Below are 20,090 nucleotides of genomic sequence, written 5' to 3' on the forward strand. Positions count from 1 at the left end.
TGTATCAACTCCAAGCAACATTCTTCTAGACTCTTCCAGGAGTGAATAATCCCAAGGAGCTTCCTTCTAGATAGGAAATTGTTATTGTTGCCCCACCAGGAAGAAAAACTAACCACTGTCCTGACTGGAGCAAATCAACTATCTTGCAAATGCTCACAGTATCTATATGCATTTAATTTCATAGGTACTTAGTTGGCAAACAAGCTGTATTCATTGTAAATAGTCATAACTTCCATTCGGAGAGGCTAGATGTTGGATGGAAGAGAAGTACCAAAGGCCAGATCTTCAAGGCTGCTCCCTTCTCCATCAGTCTTTTGAACATTCAAAATAAAAGCTCATATATTAGGTTGAGGGACTATAGATGGATCCAAATTCTTACAAAATTCTAGACAAAATGAGAAAGGGGAGGGGAACTCTTAGAAAAGAAGTATTCCGACATAAATGCATAAGAAAATTTAGTTTCATAAGTGATTAACATTGTTTTAAAATATTATTTGAATAATATTCTTCAAATAGCTCTTTATGCACTTTGGCTTATTTGATCTTTATCCTCTGAAGTAGGCTTCATTTAGTTCATTTCACAGATGAGTAAACTAACCCAGAGAAGTCAAATAACCTGTCAGAGATCACACAGCTCAGAGCAGGAAGGGCCAGACTGTGAACCAGGTCTGTCAGATTCTAAATCCCATGCGCGCTGCTACTGCTAAGTTGCTTCAGTCGTGTCTGACTCTGTGCGACCCCATAGACGGCAGCCCACCAGCCTCCCCCGTCCCTGGGATTCTCCAGGCAAGAACACTGGAGTGGGTTGACATTCCTTCTCCAATGCATGAAAGTGAAAAAATAAAGTGAAGTCGCTCAGTCATGTCCGACTCCTAGCGACCCCATGGACTGCAGCCCACCAGGCCCCTCCATCCATGGGATTTGCCAGGCAAGAGTACTGGAGTGGGTTGCCATTGCCTTCTCCGAAACTGAGCCACTAAAGGCCTTTCTTCAGAGGCAATACTTGAAGTAAGCATTCCACCAGTGTGGAGAAAGGGAGGCTTGAAGTGAGTTCAATGGAAGGTTCACCCCAGGTAGGACCAACAGGCGTCCATGAGACATCCATTCTCAACTACTGCTGACTAGACCCTGTGTCCAACCCCACATGGCACACTTTGTGCAAATCACCCCTTCATGCACACGTGAAACACTTAGAGTCCATGACTAAAGGAAAATCAACCATGAGATTTTAAAATAAAACGACTCAGATTTTCCCAGAATATTCAAAGTGCGTTGAGACTCTCAAAGGATGGCGCACTCACCCGGGCCACCCACAGAAGCTGAGCTCAAACCTGGGAAGCGGGGATGCTGTGACCCCTTCCCCAGCCCTTCTCCCAACCTCCTAGGCCCTCCTTCTCCTCAGCCTCTTTTTCTTCTCTCCTGCGATGCCTCACCCCTCCTGCTTCCTCTTTCTCCACACTCTTCCTCTTTTAAACAAGTCTTTTTTCTCCTTGCCTCTTTGGTTTCCCCCTCCTCGTCTCCAGCCCCTTCTCCTTTGCCTTCTGTCTTGTCACTCCTCCTTGCAGGAGTCTCCTCTGACAGGCTTTCTCCTTTCAGTATTTCATTTGGTCACAGTGAGCAATGCCAGCTACAATTCTGTAATACAAATCTCAGGAGAACAAGCTATTCAGCTTGAAAGTCCTCCCAAGGGAAAGAAAATATTTCCAGCCTCACTTGTTACTTTAGAAATTGACCAGGTTGCCTTGTGGTCTGGGTGGGGAGGAGAAGAGAGATTTGCCTTTATGTGGGCTGGCTGGAAAGGACCCATGTAAACAGAACCATGCTTACAACCAATAGTCCTTCCCAGGCCAGACCTACATTGGGTCCTAGGGCCTTCAGCAGTCTAGGAATTATCATCACAACCACTGGAGTTATAGCCCAAGAAATGTATAAAGAGACCTTAAGGGCATCTGAATTAAGCTTCCCTTTTTACAGCTGAGGAAATAGATGGTAAGAGAAATTAAGTGGTGTGTCTAAAGTCACATATAGGACTTGCCTGGTGGCTCAGACGGTAAAGCATTTGTCTACAATGCGGGAGACCCAGGTTCGAGCCGTGGGTTGGGAAGATCCCCTGGAGAAGGAAATGGCAATCCACTCCAGTACTATTGCCTGGAAAATCCCATGGACAGAGGAGACTGGTAGGCTACAGTCTATGGGGCCGCAAAGAGTCGGACACGACTGAGCGACTGAACTGAACTAAAGTCACATAGATGGTCAGTGTTAGGGACCAACTGGTGGCTAATTATAATAGCTTCCTGATGAAAAATAAAAAAGGTCTGCGGGGCAGCCAGGGCTGCTGCTGATATAGTAGCCAGGTCCCAAGTCTGCCCTGGGGCATTTCACTTAACAAAGGCAAATAGAAAGCATATAATACCTAATAGTCTGGTAGGGGTAGAATACCATGCCTTGTGTAGGGGTTCTCTGGCTGGTTGTCTCTGGGCAGGTTCACCTTGATCTTAGGGAAGATGCTCCCCTCTGCTCCTAGATTGCTAAACCCAGTCTCCTTGAGTCTCAGATTTCTCGAGTCCTTCTCAATCAAGGTCTCTTCTTCCACATTCATGCCTTTGTTCTTTAACCTGTAATTGGTAACAGAAATTAGGATCTCACAATGGCGGCAAGTTCCTTGAAGCAAATGTTAATATTCTTTTTTCAATATTTAAATTTTTTTAATAATTTCAAATTTACATCCTAAGTTACCAAAAAAGAAAAATACACAAAGCTCCCATACATCTATCACCCAGAGTCCTCAACTGTTAACATTCCTGAACCATTTAAGAATAAGCTACAGACCTGATGTCCATTACTGGTAATACTTCAGTACTTCATTCAGTGTAGATTCCCTGACTCTCCGCATAAGCTCCATGTAACCATCAAAACCAGAACATTATCCCGATCCAACATTACCATCTATTAATAATTCTGCCTGTCATATTACATTTTGCTAATAATGTTAGTTTTCTTCAGTGTGCCTTTGAATTACTTATGGAAATGATAGTAAACGTTAAAGAAAAAGGATGATTTGTGATACAGTTTTTCATTCAAGCAAAGTCAATTCTATAGAAGCACCTCAATGAATAGGATGAGTTCAAGGCATAAAGGTCTTAAGGAGAAATAGAAGTTTCCCAGGATCTGCTGCGAGCCCTCAAGGACCTCAAATGTAAGCATTCAGTGCCAAGTGGAAGGATTTGAGGTGAGGGAGGCACTTGCCTCCCTGCCAGTTACTCTGATCATGACCCTTCTTTCCTTCTGGCCCACAGTCACCCACAGTGCTGCTCTGTTAGAGTGGGTGGTAGGGCCAGAGGCATCTGTAAAGGCGGCAGGGCAGTCCAAGGGTGACTCTCAGACACTGGGGTGTTGTAAAGGAAGACCCCTTCACCTGCTGACCCTGATAGCCAGCACAGAGTTCTTCCCTGTGACAACACTCCTGTCTAAGGTGGCTGAGAAGAGGCTCCCTTCCCTTGGGAGTGGGCAAGAAATTCTAATTCTTGGAGGGCTTCGGGAGAAATGAATCCAAGGCTGAGCTAAGAGCAAAACCAGGCTCTGCAGCAGGAAGAGGGAACTGAGAACCAAGGCTGTTCCGGGACATAGCTCTATTGCAGCCCCTGAGGGCCCTGGAGACCATGGTGGTGAGCTGGTCCACCGTGGAGGAGGCAGCCTTGCTCCGGAGCTGAATGTCCTGGCCCCCCTCCCCCTGGGAAAGGGAAGGCCATGTTCCCAGTTCCCAGCTTGGCATCCTTGCAATCAAGTCTCTGGGGAAGAGTTAATAACAAAATGGAGTGAAAAGGGGGAAAAAAAAAAGAAGAAACAAAATATTTTAGGAATGAAAACTATTTGTCCTCTCACATTACAGCGCAAGAAAACTATTTGCCAAAATATAAGCTATGAGCCAAATGCTGCTTTTAAAAAGTAGCTTTTCATTTTTTTTTAAATCAGAGTGGCTCCTCACTTGGCGCATCTAGAATGGAATAGATGATAGCATTCCATCCCTGTTAATGGAGGGAACTTTATCTAAATGTAGAGTGAATGAATGGATCCTACTTAAGTTTTTAAAAAGGGCACTTAAGGCACCAAACTGAAAAAACACCATGCAGAGATAATGTTTCTACTTAAAACCTAGGAGGCTCAGCTGAGGTGTCCTTGTCCTAGTGTTAGTTACTCCATCACGTTCAACTCTGTGACCCCATGGACTGCAGCCTGCCAGGCTCCTCTGTCCATAGGATTCTCCAGACAAGAATACTGGAGTGGGTTGCCATGACCTTCTCCAGGGGATCTTCCTGACCCAGGGATCAAGCCCAGGTCTCCTGCATTGTAGGCATATTCTTCATCATCTGAGCCACCAGGGATGTTAGGCTATTTGCAGTGAGATTCTGGGCAGGGGTGACTTGATGAAAATTATATTTGACAATATCAATGGAGTTAAATATTGCTAACAAAATAGTTTTTTGTTTGATTTTTTTTTTTGAGCAAATAAAGGTTTATTGTAGGGCAAATAAGGAGAATGAGTGGCTCATGCTCAAAAAAACCCAAACTACCCAAAGCGTTTTTAATGACATCAGAAAATGGTTGCTATGTCACTTTATAGGCTTCCCTGGTGGCTCAGATGGTGAAGAATCTGCCTACAATGCAGGAGACCTGGGTTCAGTCCCAGGCTTGGGAAGATCCGCTGGAGAAGGGAATGGCTACCCACTCCATTATTCTTTCCTGGAGAATCCCATGGACAGAGGAGCCTGGTGGGCTACAATCCATGGGGTCACAAAGAGTCAGACACTACTGAGCAACTAACACTGATGTCACTTTATAGTATTAAGCAAAAACAGATCTCAACAAAAAATTTAAAAGCACAAAAGATACAAAATTCATTTTAAACAGTAGCCCAAAACCTAGAAAGATGTATGCCAAAATGTTGGTTGTTTCAGGGTAGTTGGTTTTGTGGGTGATTTTTTTATTCTGCTCCCTTACACATGTTCTATTTTCTTCAGTGAATCATGTGTAGCTCATAGAATCAGAAGAAAGTTCTGATGATAAAAGGTCAATGGTATTAGAGAGGTCTCGCCTTATTTTCCTTCTATTGCCTGGGAAAGGCTGGGGGTGTTTGGAAACCAGAGTGTAGCGCTGACGGCGTTGTGACCCAAGAAAGGGACGCTTTGTCCCATACCTCATTGAGACGATGAGTGCAATCACCATGCCAAGAATGACGATGCCAGCAATGGTGCCCACGATCGTGAGGATCAGCTGAAATGCTGAAAGGGAAAAGAGAAGAGTAGGAACAGCTTCCCCCAAGCAGACCCCCCCTGTCAACTGCACAGGTACGGGTATTCCCAGTGGTTTCTGGCCAAGAACACAATGGGGCTGTGGTCTGTGACCCCCCTTCCAGGGCCAGGATGAGTGGGTGGCTCACTTCCTTTAACCCTGTGTCCACCGTCACCCCCAACTGTGTCTTCAGAACTCAGTCAGAAGAGACAAACTTGCCAGAAGAAAGAAGGCCATAAACCCAAAGGAGGCCATGGTGGCAGGCCTTCCTGGGCTTCTAGGGAGTGGGATCTCACCTGAAGTCCACTCTACCTCCTTACCTCTGCTGCCTTTGCCTGCCGCCATAACTGATTTTGCTGATAAACTTAGGGGAACTGTGTTGGAGTTAAATTTGTCACTAATAGAGGAGCCAGGTAAAGGCTGGATGGGATTGGTGAGGGAAGAGTCTGGAGGTTCATTCCCACTCAGTCTCTAGATCTGCTCTGTTTAGTGTTCCTGAGCACTTCAAATGTCGTCCCGATGTGGCATGTCAGTGTAACATACACAGTGGATTTCTAACACATGGTGTGAAAAAAAAGTAAAATATCTCTGATAATTCTTATATTGATTGCCTGCTAAAATGATACTATTTTCCAGATAGTGAGTGAAATAAAATTTTATTAAAAATCAATTTCACCTATTTCTCTTTACTTTTAAAATTTTACGTAGAATTTTTAAAATCTGAAATTAAGTCTGAAGTTCATGTTGTATTTTTATTGGTCAGTGCTGCTCTAGATCCCTTTGATTCTTCCTGCTCCATGACTCCCCTTTATGCCACCTCTTAACTAACCAGGATGCCTGGGGCCATTGATCACTAAGTCTGGAAAAAAGCCTCAAAGGTCATCTGAGCCAAACTTCTCATGTTATAGGTGGAGACACTGAAAGCCCAGAAGGAAGAAATGACTTATCAAACCCAGGTTCACAACAAAATACAGTAGAAAAGAAAAGCATTTCTAATCACTAACTTTGTGGCTGGCTGGGAAACTAACAGAAATATTTCCTTCACCTTGGGTCATTGATCTTTAGTTCATTATATAAAATTTTAAATATAATACAGTTAGTATTGTCCCAGTCTGGTGAGGGTAGGGCATGGGAGGGAACAAGGCAACTGAATTTACAACAACATATCCCAAACTTGGAAAAAGGAAAAAAATTGTTAAAAAACACTAGTAAAACAAAAAGATGATTTGAGTATTTAAATGTCTGGTTTCTAGTTTTGCTCCACTATGAATGTAAACATTTTTGGAATATACTGGTCTTTATCCTTTCTAGTAGCAGACGATGAATATTTAATCTAATGCAGGAAATGAATACAATGTTGGGACAACCTTCTTTGGCCTGGGACAAGTCCAGGTGTTCCAGCCCATCTCTTGGGCTGAGTTCTATTGTTTCCCATAGCCAAGAGGCTCTACCTATGACCTAAGGGTGGGCATGGACTGGCCTGACCCAGAAGACAAACTCCAGGCAGATTTTCTTTCTCTTCATGTCAGAGACTTTGGGGGACTGGACAGAATTTTGAATGTGCTCAATGTCTGTTTCTCAGAAGCTTAATAACAAAGCTAGACTTTTCTACTCACAGTCTTTACAATTGATTCCACTGTAGCCAAATGGACACCTAAAATACAAGAAGGAATAGGAAACTGTGGTAAAGAACCTTATGAAAGCAGGTCAGAGTTCCTACCCAACCTCCATGTCTTCTGTGCATCCTTCTTTCATTGTCTTCTCCCTGTTCTGTCTCCTCTTTCTCTTTTCTTCCTTATGCACCCCGATCTTCCAGGTAAGTACCTTTCATGGCTCTCGGGAAGATTGAGGAGGCATACAATGCTGTGTGGTTCCATTGGCTACCAGCTGAATGCTCCATCTTCAGAGCACTGGGAGGATTCATCGGTTTGGGTGAAGATGAGTCCCAGAGGCCTAGCACTTAGTGGGACCCCTCAAGCTGGGAGACCACATGGCTCACTCTATTACTTATTTGCTGCCCTGTGAGCAGGGACTTGCCATTCATATTCTCTGAGCTTTAGTTTTATCACTTGAAAATGGGGGAATGAATACATTCCTGAAGTTGTTATTTGAGAAGCATTACCTACTGTAGTTCCCAGCACACAGATAAACGTTCAAAAATTGGTGGTGGTGGTGCTGCTCTGAACCTTCTGCCAGTGAACCAACTTCCCAAACCTAAACTCATACGTACATTACAAGCTCTGTCCTTTTCACCTAGCCTTAGCTATGAAAAGATGAAAAAGGGGTGATTTCTCTTACTCTTGACACTTTCCTTGACTATCTTCCTTGTAGCCTGGCAGGCATACGCAGCGAGCATCCATGCTGTTCGTCACTAGGCATTGCTTCTTGCTCTGTGCATTGCAGGTATCGGAACACGTTGCACCCAAAGCTTCAAAAGAGAGTGATTTCTGGGTAATTTTCAGAAACAACCTCTTCAACCCCAAAGCGACACATCACAGACTACAATTTTTCACATTGCTTTTTCTGGGTGAAACTAGGTGCTCAGTGGCTGTGAAGTGGTACGTGGACCTCCTCACCAGCTCTTACCCAAGGCCCCCTCCAGGCCCGTAGGATGAAAGCCAAAATTCACATCCCTCAGACTCTGAAATGCACATGGAGGCTTGAGCAGGAAAGCGTGTACTTTGTGAGAATGCAGAAGGAAAGGGGAAAGAGGTGAACCATTTGAAGCAGGTGGAACACTTACCAACACACACAGGCGCCTGTGGGTTTGGTCTCACCAGCCCGTCTTTGCACTCACATAGTAAACCATCGTCACAGCCATTTTGGTCATTCGGTTTTTTACAACCATAGTAATCACACCGATCTTGCTCTGAGAGGCACAAATAATTCAAAGACATATTTAGCAAGTCAATATGGATAAGCTAACTTGTGAAAACACCCCATTCCATTGTGCTCATCACTGCCTTTTAACACATTTTGGGATTCAACCAATGAAAATCCAAGATTCTGAAATTCAGCTCCCCAGTGGGTCTCTTCTGTAAATATTTCCTTATATAATTAAAAATAATTCAATCCCGTGCAATAGAATTATGTTCAAATTCTCTTTTGTACCTAGCTCTTTGCTGGGTTCCACAAAGGACACAGTAGCTGCATAAGTTTTGGACCCCATCTTCGAAGAGTTACTTGTTTGTACCCATAGGAAGTTGCAACCAGCAACTTGTAACATAGACTTTAAGTACAATGGGAATTCAGGGGCTCAGATAGCTAAAGATAACATGGAGAAGGTGGAAATTGGGCTAAGTCTTGAAAGAGAGGAAAGATTTTAATAGTCCGAGGCAAAGTCTAAGTGCAGTAAACAAGGGAGGAAAAGAAGGAAAGGATTGTTGTCTGGGAGTGATGGGACTGTACTTGGGCAGGGGAGAGGCAGGGAGGTGAGGTGGAAGAAAATAGAATTCTTGGCTCTTCAGTTGATTGTCTGGAGGCTTTTTGTTCAATCATTTGAGTTTTGGTGGGTTCAAGGTGTCTTCCACCTGTGAAATGGGGCAAATGCAAGTGTCTACTATAGGAGACTCAACAAATAATCATCCCTTTGTTCATTCATTGGTATAGCAGGGTTAGAAGGCTAGGTTAAGGCCACTGACTTTTATCCTACAAGTCTGAGAATCCATTGTAGATTCTAAGCAGAAGCATGGCCCTGAGAAAACCACCTTTTAAGAATGTTAGTCTAGAAAAAGACTGGAAGGCATTAAGGACAAAAAGATGAATCTGAAATAGATTGGGGGGAGAGAATAGGAGCAGGTAGAAAAGATGTGGTTACTCTCTTCCAAACATCCCAAGCCTGTAACTAACCTTCCTTTACCACCTGCTGTTTGAAAATGCCTCTAAATAAAAACTCAGAGAAAGAGATTTTACAACTGTTGACATAGAAGACAGACCCTGTCTTTGCAGCTGAAATGAGAGAGCAGCAACTTTTCTCTATAAGTTTTGAGCTCTCCCTTCCACATGCTGGGCAGTTCGTGCTCCTGTGGCCATCTCCAGCTGGGATCATTTGAGATTCTGTTAATGTATCTAAGAGCACATGCCTGGTCTCAGAGTGGAGAGATGCTGAGAGGAGTTGTCAAAAAGAGCAGTTCTTAGAGCTGAGGCCAAATGGTTTCAAGTCGGCCAGGCTCAGAGCTAAGGCAGTTCAAGTAGAGCCAAATGGGAGAACTGCAAAGGGAACCCTAACTTTATCTTGAAGAATGCACTGGATATATTCATTTGATGACCATTATGAGTGGTCCATCCCCAAGCTGATCGGGACTCTCAACTTCCTCACACTTGCTAGAAATCTCATCTAGCCAAAAGCAGGGTGTATAGTAAGGTTTTGTCTTGCCCTGCTGACAATTTCATCTTCCAGGCGGGTATAGCTATTCTGACTACATGAATTGCTACTCTGGACCAAATTCTGACCCCCAAGGAGAAGTTTATTGGCAGGTGGAAGTGACTGGCTCCTTGGAAGACAAGGACCAAGTGATAGCCAGAAACAGGAGTATGACTTTGAGAGAGTAAATGTTGTAATGTTCAGAAACGCTAAGGTGTAGTTCCATGGTATGAGACTCTGGAAGATGAAAACAGTTCAGAAAAGTAAGAAGCTTTGAAAATGTAATCCTAACTGTGCAGCTGCAAATGACCCCCAATGAGCTATAAAAAAAAAAAAATAGTGGGAGAAGGCCAGGTAATTTAAAGAAACTGGCATGGTTTGCACAGGAAGTTCTCAGAGGAGAGACATACACAAAATATAAAAAGAAAGTCCTGAAACCAAAGGTGGAAAATTAGAAGTATGACAGTCCAGAGTCCCAAATGAGTTCAGGCTTGTTACAAGCAAAACCCAAAACAACAACAACAAAAAATCCAATTACAAAGAGCAAAGGGTTAAAAATAAAAAATGAGCAAATAAAGAGCGTGCGTGTTTTCCACGTCACAAGGGCTCATGGAAAGGCCAGGCCTGGTTGGCGTGTTTGTAAAACAGCTAAAGTGAACTGTTGCGGCTCTGCTGTGGGCATGTGCATCCGCCTAAAGGGGAAACCGTGGAACTAAGATTTTCTTTAAGCATTTGGAAAGCTGTAACTTGGTATAGAGCACTCCTGTTTCTGCCTTTCTTCATCTTTCCCAGTCCAGAGGCTATTTATCCAAGGCTACCTTCAAAGAAGAGGAAGAAACTAGTCAGTTTGATGACTTAGGGGATGGTTATAAATGAGCAGAAGTCAAGTGACTGGGGAAAGGGAGGGAGCAAGAAAGGACAGTTCAAAGAAAACTCAGAGATGTCTGTGGATTCAATTATCCAGTTCTTCTGGCCCCCTTCACAAGGAAAGTAAAAAATTTACTTCTATTTATTTATAATAGAAAATATAGATAGGTCTTTAGGTAAATGTTGAATAAAAATTATTTAATACTTACGGTCATATCCTGAAAAGTTCCATGACTGTGCATCAATCGCCTTTGTAATGGCATTTGATATGGTTGTCTCATTTTCCTTTGTACTTTCTGTAAAAATGTTTACTACTTCTACGTCAACACCCTGGTTACCAGCACGCATTTCAGATCTTGCTGAAGTGGATGCGCTAAAAATGAAATGAATCCATCACTTGATGAATTGAACTAAAGCATCACCAAATTGGTCTTCAGACCTCCCAGACTCTCAAATCTCCCAGAGTTAGTCCCAACCCATTGTTTTATATCCACAGTTGAGGCTTAAAGAGGGAGGCCTGGGGTTGCTATAAGATGGCCATTTATAGACTTAGAGATCTCTAATCAATATGCATTCAGAGGAAATCTAGGACTATAGTAAGGTCCTAGTGGAAGGCACTTAGAAAAATTGTGGACAATCATTACTAGGTGCCTGGATTGAACCAGAAGTAGAATCAGTGACATGTGAAACAGTAAGCTGTCATTTTCTGTAGAAAATCAAGAGTAGATCTCCTGATAAGCTGCAAAATCTCAGATTTGTGCCTTGAGAGAGACAAAGGGATATGTATTCTTTTCTGCACACAGAGAGAGCAGTAATCAACCATATTGAGTCTGGATCATTCCCAGAAAGGGCCCAGAAAGCCAGCAGGCAGCTTCAAAGTGTGTGTGTGTGACTAGGCCTGGGCACACCTGACCCAGAGGAGAACTGATCCCAAAAAAGGAGGGGCCGTGGGAAGCATCAGACGTGCACGCATGCTAAGTTGCTTCAGTTGTGTACAACTCTTTGTGATCCTGTGTACTATAGCCCACCAGGCTCCTCTGTCCATGGGATTCTCCAGGCAAGAATTTTGGAGTGGGTTGCCATTCCCTTCTCCAGGGGAATCTTTCCACCCCAGGGATGGAAACAGCATCTCTTTAGGTCTCCTGCATTGGCCAGGTGGGTTCTTTACCACTAGCACCACTTGGGAAGCCCAGGAAGCATCAGAATGTAATACCAAATCACATCACCTTGCTGCAAGCCATCCTAAGGGTCTTTCCCTCTCTCTAACTAGCACTACAGTTGGGGTCCTGAGATCGGCTGTGCCAAGTTCTAATTCTTTCATTTATCCAAGAAAAAATCAAGTGATAAAACCACTGAGAGAGAAAAAAAGAAAAAAAGGACTTTAAAAGACTTCTTCCCTCTCTGACTTGTGGCCATGTATTTTTAAGACTCAGGATATATTTTTGCAGTCCTATTGTTTTCCTATACTCCATTCTGACTTTTGAATAAATACAGAAGTTTGAAAACACAGCCAACCCTACTTAGATAATGTTTGCAGCTATATGGGTTCTGTGGAACAATCCAGAAAATCCAAAACATGAACCAAATTCTGTTTTTAGGAATGATCACCTCAAAAAAAGGAGTCCAAAAAGCAAAGTGGGCTTTAGAATCTTAAAGTTTTATGATTTGTTCATGGTAGAACTCAGAAGTAACAAAGGAAGGTACCAGGCAGTGAGAAAGGGGTACCTGGTACAAACTCGTCTTTGTCAGTTGAAAGACGACCAGAGATCTATGGTATAATTTTGCTGTGGGGCTAGGAAAGACATGCCATCCATAATTCATTCATCATCTGAAGAACCTACTAGCATACAGTTCAGGAGGCAAGACATTACTCATGGACGAGTTCAAGGAAAGGATGGAGTGGCCATGTACTCAAGTGACAAAAGGTTGTCGTATACAGAACCAGGGGAGAAGGCAATGGCACCCCACTCCAGTACTCTTGCGTGGAAACTCCCATGGATGGAGGAGCCTGGTGGGCTGCAGTCCATGGGGTCACTAAGAGTCAGATACGACTGAGCGACTTCCCTTTCACTTTTCACTTTCATGCATTGGAGAAGGAAATGGCAACCCACTCCAGTGTTTTTGCCTGGAGAATCCCAGGGATGGCGGAGCCTGGTGGGCTGCCGTCTATGGGGTCGCACAGAGTCGGACATGACAGAAGCGACTTAGCAGCAGCAGCATACAGAACCAGGGCGCTAGCTTCCAAGTTAAGAACCTAGAGATCTAGACCCAGGGGAGCCACCATCTTCTGTGGCCCAAGACCAGTCCTAACTTCCCTCAGCCTGAGTGTCCTCCTCTGTCCAAAGAGAGATTGGAGTGTAGGAGGAATTCTGAGGATCCTTCCAATTCTAACATTCGGGCAGTAAATAAAGAGCTTGGGGATTCCGGGGAGAGAGCAGTGGTCTGGAGCCTAAGAAATGCCCTCTGAAGTGAGACTGAGGTCCATCTGCCCACCACTGCCCCCAAGCTGGGGGAGTTGCTCCTCTCAGGACACTGAGTTCACAGGTAAGGTGTTGTCACCAAACTCCCCCTGGCTCCCTTTCAGTAACTCCCTAAAAATGGAAGGAGTGCCACAGTTTCAGGGAACCACTGCCCACCTAATGATTCCGTGGGACCAGCTCTCCATCACACTTGCAGGGTCCCCTATTCTGGAAGGCAAACAGATGGGAACTAACACATGTTGAAACTGACTACATGCCGGGTACTTTGCACGGGGAAGCTTTCCAACTGTGTCTTATTTGCTCCCCACAGGGTTCTGGGAAAGTTGATCAGAGTAAACCAGATATACAGATTAGGTAACAAAAGTTCAGAGAGGTTAAAACACCCACCCAGTCACACAGCAATAAGGTGCCAAGGCTGGGATTCAAGAAGAGGTTTGCCTACTACCTACTACTGTCATGCCTCACTGTTCCTGCTTTTATCCAGTCATCCTGATGCATGAACTCCCTGTTGTCCCCTAAAGCAAGCCTAACACCCTTCAGTGATGTATAGCCTTCAGTATTGTCTGCTGTGTCTCCAGCTTCCAGCCAGTGTTGGGGCCCAGCCTCTCTGCCTGCTGCCTGTGCCATGCCTCCCATCAGACTGCCTCCTGGCTACCAGTCACACGTGCCCCTTGCTCATCGCCAAGATCAAAACTCACGACTTTTAGGGGGTCTTCTCTTAATTCATCTTTTTCCACAAAGGATTTGACAACATTTATGAAGATAGATGTGATAATAAAACCACAGAAATATAAATACATTAGAGCTGCTTGTTCTGCACGATTCTGTTTACCTTAGAGAGTTCTTTCCTCAGCCTGCAGCACTTGTGTATCGATATGCTTCAGAGAAGGCCAAGATGGAATCACTAATTTCTTGAGACTCTTCTACCTCTTTGGGTTTCCAAATAGCACACAGCCCTGGTCACCACATGCTGATACGCTCACTGCATGCCTGTTCTTACTGTAGAAAGAGCTCATGACAGGCCCTTCAGTGACCAGTCGTGTGACTGGGGTCTTCCTGTCTGCCTCATTTCCCCCTTTGAAGGAAGAGATGGCCATGAACCATTCATTCTCCTCCAGGCCCCCTGGGATGCACATTCCAGGGAATGGCCAGGTGTGGTTTGTATTCAAGGGATCAAACAGATTCAGGTGATGTCCTGGACCATGTGAGCAAGTTGCTAAGTAGCCAATCACAGGGAACATCTTGCTATCCCCAGGCTACACTCTGCCCACCCAGGCCAGGGTCAATACACATCTGAGTCAGGGCCCTTTGTGGTACTCAGACTGACCACCTCTTCTTGACTTGTGACTGGCCACCCTAGGACTTCAGTGCCATATGGGGAATGCAAGAGGAGACTAAAAGTTAGGGAACACAGCCTGCTTCCAAAGTACTCCGTCCACAGCAAACTTACCTTACTTTAACAATTACAGTCTGTCCGTATTCAGAATTGTTAAATGTATCTTTAAACTGTGGAGAAGAAGAACAGATTTAATAACAACTACAGCAACGGGGAAAAGTAATAGCATATCTAGATTTTTAATATAAACCCATTTCTAAACTCATTTGTGTAACACAGCAAATTTATTCTTTACATGTGCTCTAACACCTTTCAGTAATTTCTGCTCTAAAATAGGATGATTCTGCTATAAGTCAGAGCTACCCAGGAAAAAGATGGAAACCTGAAGCGCTCAGTCAAATCAATACTCTTAAATATAGCGTGACTGACTTGTTTTCTCTTTTCAAAGTCATGTGAAGTTTTGCATCTTTGTTAGACTTACCTATAGGCATACTTCATACACTCATCAATTTACCCAAGGAAGACTTAAATGCTTACCTTCCCAAGGCATTATGCCAGAGACATAGATTACCAAGATGGGCAGACCCAGCCTATGATCAAGTTACACCATGTAACCTCAGATTACACCATGAAGCTGACAGAGGTAAGTGCCAGAGATAATACAATCTTCCATGGAAGTTCAAAGAAATGCTCTTCCAGTCTCAGAGCGCAAGACAGGGCTTCATAAAGGAAATGGGCCGTAAAGCATTTCAGTAGGTGGCGCGGGTCCAGGGAGTAGGCAGAGGAAGGAATAGCTCACACCAATGCTTGGGAGCAGTGTGGCTCAGAAGACAGCTGAAGGGTCAAGTTTCTCCATTTGTCAGCATTTGCAAATTTTAACTTCTTTGAACCTCACTTTCTCACTGGGAAATTTGAGACAGCAGTAATTCCCACCGAATAGGGCTCTAATGTGTAGAAAATGAGACAGAATACATGATACATAGCTTTGTGAGCTGGAAGGGCTCCAGCACTGGTAGATCTTATTAGGCCTGAGTTGTGTTCTAAGAGCAGACAACTCCAGATACTTGTAAACAAGCGGCCAGAGATGAAGCTGGGACCTCTGGCAGGGGTGAGGTGGAGGTAGGCTGGAGGTCCCAGCTAGAAAGGTAAGTTATTTGATGCCAAGAATGGGTTCATTTCCTCTTATGATACCACCCATTCCTGCCCATCCCCAACTTCCATCCCATAGCACTCAGCATAGGGCCATCTCCAGGAAACACTCAACAAACACAAGCTGACTGATGATTGATGAAATTAAATGTGAAATCATAACCTTGGACATGTCTTCCTCTCTTTGGACCCCAGTCTTGATATTTATTACATGAAAGTTGAACTGGGTTGGTGCAACTTTTTGTAATTCAAGAATTTGATTATTTTCCCCCACACTTTAAAAGATCATGGCAACCAGTGTAATTTTAAGAGATATTAAAACATTTCTCTTATTCTAGTCCAATTCAAATAAATTTGATACTCTAGTTAAGGCTGAGCAGCCTTGTATCCAGAATATGTCTCTATTCCTTTTAAATATCAGAAAGAGCTAGTATTTCTGTAAACCATCAGAGCACTGGGAGTCTACGTAGGATCAAGTTCATTGGATGACCTCCAAGGTTCTATCCAGCTCCACTATTGACCATTGGCCATTCAAATTTCTTAAATCTCAAAAAAAAAAAAAAAAAAAAAAGATTGCAAAATTAGCATCTGGCATAGGAAAAAGTCTTTCCTTTTCTTTTTTCCTTCTTCCAGGTCATCCTTCGAGGATTTGAGGATATACACTTATTGATCTGAAAGGCCAAAAGGCTGGGCATGGGGGCAGGAATTATGCAAACAGGCCTGCCAGGCCCCCACTGCACAACAGAGCCAGCAGGGGAGAAGCAGCAGCCCTGAGGGTCAGGCAGGACTGGGTTCAAATTCCTCGTCCTCACTCACCAGCTGGGTGACCTTCAGCCAGTTTACTTAGCCTTCCTGATCCTTGACTACCTACCTCATCTGCTAAACAGTATCATAGTACCATCTTCCCCATGTGGCTACTTTGCGAATTAGAAATATACATAAAATGCCAGGTACAGCATAACAGGGAAACTTCAAATCCCTATGCAGCCTGTCCACTTGGATCTAGCTGGGGACAAAATAGACCCTGAGAGGCTTCTCAGGGCCTGAGCTGGCACTGCCCTGGCAACATGGTCTGCTAAGAGGACATTAAAGAATGTAAACTGTCTTTCTTATCCTATCTCCAGGAGTTGCAAAGGAGTTCTGGTGTATCCCTTTCAGATTAAAAGTTTCTTGGATATTATAAAGTGCTCTATCCCCTCCCTGGCACCTCTGGGACCATCAAGATCTGACTGAACAAGTCACTAGTCTCTGAAGACCAGGGGCCTAGATCTGTAGCAGGAAAAGGCTTCTGGACACTCATATACCCAAATCATGTTGGGAAATGCAGTGGCCACAGTGGCCAGTGCTCAGTAAAGCCACATGAGACAGCTGAAGGATTTCCTAGAAATGGAAACACTGGTGTTGCTTATCCTCAATGTGCCAAATATCATCTGAGCAGGAAATTGGACTATAGATCCAGGGTAAGAAGCTAAGTCACGGCCAGCAGGCCACTCATGCCCAAGAGGTAAGGCAAAGGGGCTCAGGCAAGCCTGGGATACAGCAGACACAGCTTTTATCACAGCAGTGCCAGGCACCAGCTGTTTGGTCATGAGCACATGCTCTCCCTGGACTATCTGTAAGATCATTTGGATAATATTTTTTTATGTTTTAACAATTCTAATAACAAAACTCTCTTATAATTATGTAATTTCAAATATAAACACACTGTCATAGAGTAAAACGTTACTTTTTTTTTTTCAAATTTGTATAAGATGCTTTATTGGTTTCTTTAAAAACACAAAAACCATAAAGCATGGTAGCTTCTACTGTAGAGCCTCTAATCTAATCAAATTTCATTTGAAAACTGAGAAGACAAGATTAAGAGTTAAAGCGTCATGCCAAAAGCACACACAACTAATAAAACACACAACTCTGACAAACCTCACATTCATCCTCATGCCGTACTCCAAGGATCTTTGACATCTTTTGATTTTTGACTTAAAAGAGGTGTGTTTATCCTCTTTACATAATTTTTAATCTGTCGCTAGATGCTGTTATTCTGTACTTTGTGGTCCATTTTCATGCCACCATGGTTCGTGGGCCCCCATTAAGACATTAGTTTTTTAAAGTCTTTCTCCACCTAGAGTTCTGAGATATATTTCCAACCTAATATTTTTCCTTTCAAAACTAAATTTTGAGAAACACTGGCTGGACACCCTCTCTGAGACCTTCCAGACCTTCCTGACATATGTGGTTCCAGAATAGAGATCTCCATTTCCTCCATGTCGACACACTCACTCACAGTAATCAACATGAAATGAAACTGTTGTTCACTTTGACCTTTTTGACAATGGGATAAAGAAGTAATGTTTATTAATTCAGATGGACTTCCTCTTCCGGACATTAAAGAAGCCAGACTATGTATGCTAATGTATGCAAAAGGAAAAAATACAATTTTTCAATTTTTTTCTCTTTAATTCTATGGAAATAATTTATTTTAAAAGAGCATTACATTTATCTGCCCATTTAATCAGCCTCTGTAAGAAAGAGTATGGCATGGCTAGAAGTGGCTTTGAAGGCCCTCGGCCGTGCCTTGTATTACCTCTGGTTGCGGGATCACAGGGAGGCCCCCAGGTCCTAGAGGAAGAGCCCAGGCACCAAGGAAGCAGTGGCACTGGGAATTTGGAACAGCTACTGTTTACAGACCAATAAGGGTACATTTCACTGTTTGAAACACTGGGATAGCTGTACCAGCCTGTACCACCCAAATGCCAGTCTATACAAGTCAGTGTTAGAATAAAGAATATTTATAGAGGAAGGATGTTTGGAAAATACTTACAAATGTAGTAACTTGAAAGTATAAATTCCGATATGCCTCAGAAGTTTTATTTTCAAGTTCAGGTGTGTATGATATTTTGACCTTAATTGTACCAGGGAATATCTTTCCTGAAATTTAAGCAGAATCCTCTGTGATATTCAATGTAAACAAGGTCCATTTTGCTTAAAGCATAGATTATTTTTAAATTCTAAACATATGATGATACTACAGTAATTCTGGAAATATGAAAAACATTATCCCAAACCCAACCTAACCTATCACAATTATTCTCATTTTGGTATATTTCTCCCAGCTCTTTTGTGTGTGTGTATGTGTCTAGTTTGTATCGTTATAATTGCAAGTTTATATCATGAGTCTTCTTTACTGACTCTTAATAGTAAACATTTTTCCAAATCATTACTCAGTCTTCATAATTATCATCTTAAATGCTATATAATAATCTATGAAACACATCTTTCCTTCATTGATGGAGTCACTCTTTGTTTTCAATGCTTTTAATTATTCAAAAGGAAAAAAAGTTTGCACAAACATCTCAATGCACAAAACTTTTCTATATTTGGGGTCATTCACTTACAGTGGCGGAGAAGGCAATGGCAACCCACTCCAGTACTCTTGCCTGGAAAATCCTATGGACAGAGGAGCCTGGTAGGCTGCAGTGGATCCCCAAAATGAGATTACTCATGCTAACAACAGGAACAGCCATTTGGCCTTGGGGATATCTCTAATCCCTGTGCCAACACGATACATTCATTTCCAGTGCAGTTGGCAAGAAGGGATATTTCTTTTTCATAAAACAGACAAAAACATATAGCTCAGGAAACAGCCTTGGACTTTTATAGCACCCAGCTGATCTAACCAAAAAAGTGTAGTGTCAATTTGCTCTTAAAGTCCATTTCCAGAGCTGAGTTCTTAAGTCTCCAAAACTAAGATTTGGTGTTATGGTACAAGAAAATTCTATGACAAAAAAAACTAAGCCAAAGTCAGAGACCAGGTTCCTGGCTTGTCTGACTCTGTAGTTTTAGGAAATCACCTTATTTTGCATCAGTGTCCCCATGTAACAGCACTGCTTTGTATTTATGCAGTCTTTGTAGTTTTACACACCCACATCTATCATTTTACACACCTACCTTTCTACACCTATCATTTTCATTTTGACCCCATGGCACTGATCCTTCAACCAGATAAAGTGAAGGGACCCATTCCCTCCCGCGCCTCTAGAACTAGTTCACATATCTGAATTGATCCATTTCCTCTCCCACTAGGTTCCACTGAGATAAAGACAAACTCTTTTTCTGCTTGGCTGGCCTTTGTTGCCTCCACATTTTCTTCTCCTTTTAATATTCCAGAAGCTCTTTTCATCATTATTTTAAGTTTTCTATTCCCTTTAGGCCTGAGATGCACATTTCCATTGTTCATCCTTTGTAACTCACCTCTATTGCATGTGGAAGAATTATAGTAATATCCTTGTGAACACAGGCAGAAATAATCATTAAGCAGATTAACACACAAAGAACCATCCTTACATGAATCCTCTTTGCAAGGTGTGCTGGGACCTGAGATACAGTAGAAAGAGATTAAAAATCCACAAGTGACAACAAATAACACCTGGAAATACACTTTTAAATCTTCATGTCTCCCTCCTGGGCACTTTCTATTACTTGGCTGTGTTACGCCATGGTATACCCTTAGAACATCTAGAAACAAACACATATTTTCTTATGTCTCTAGGAAGATTGTTGCTAAAATTCTAGAGCCAAGCACTTGTCAATAGTAAAGGTCAGAGGTTGG

The 20,090-nt window shown here is 43.0% G+C and overlaps 1 protein-coding gene across 1 annotated transcript; it reads right to left on the bottom strand.

Moving 5' to 3' along the window:
• Window positions 1-258: 258 nt before the first annotated feature.
• Window positions 259-19,819, bottom strand: MUC13 (mucin 13, cell surface associated). Its single transcript, XM_055570089.1, has 9 exons — window positions 19,733-19,819; window positions 14,450-14,505; window positions 10,729-10,892; window positions 8,033-8,158; window positions 7,588-7,717; window positions 6,906-6,943; window positions 5,195-5,279; window positions 2,414-2,615; window positions 259-385 (listed from the first exon to the last, which is right to left on the bottom strand). Exons 1-8 carry the CDS (start codon window positions 19,817-19,819, stop codon window positions 2,414-2,416), a joined length of 888 nt encoding a protein of 295 aa, XP_055426064.1. The 3' UTR covers window positions 259-385.
• Window positions 19,820-20,090: the final 271 nt, after the last annotated feature.

The sequence above is a fragment of the Bubalus kerabau genome, chromosome 2 (genome assembly GCF_029407905.1).
Source record: "Bubalus kerabau isolate K-KA32 ecotype Philippines breed swamp buffalo chromosome 2, PCC_UOA_SB_1v2, whole genome shotgun sequence".
Lineage (NCBI taxonomy): Eukaryota > Metazoa > Chordata > Mammalia > Artiodactyla > Bovidae > Bubalus > Bubalus kerabau.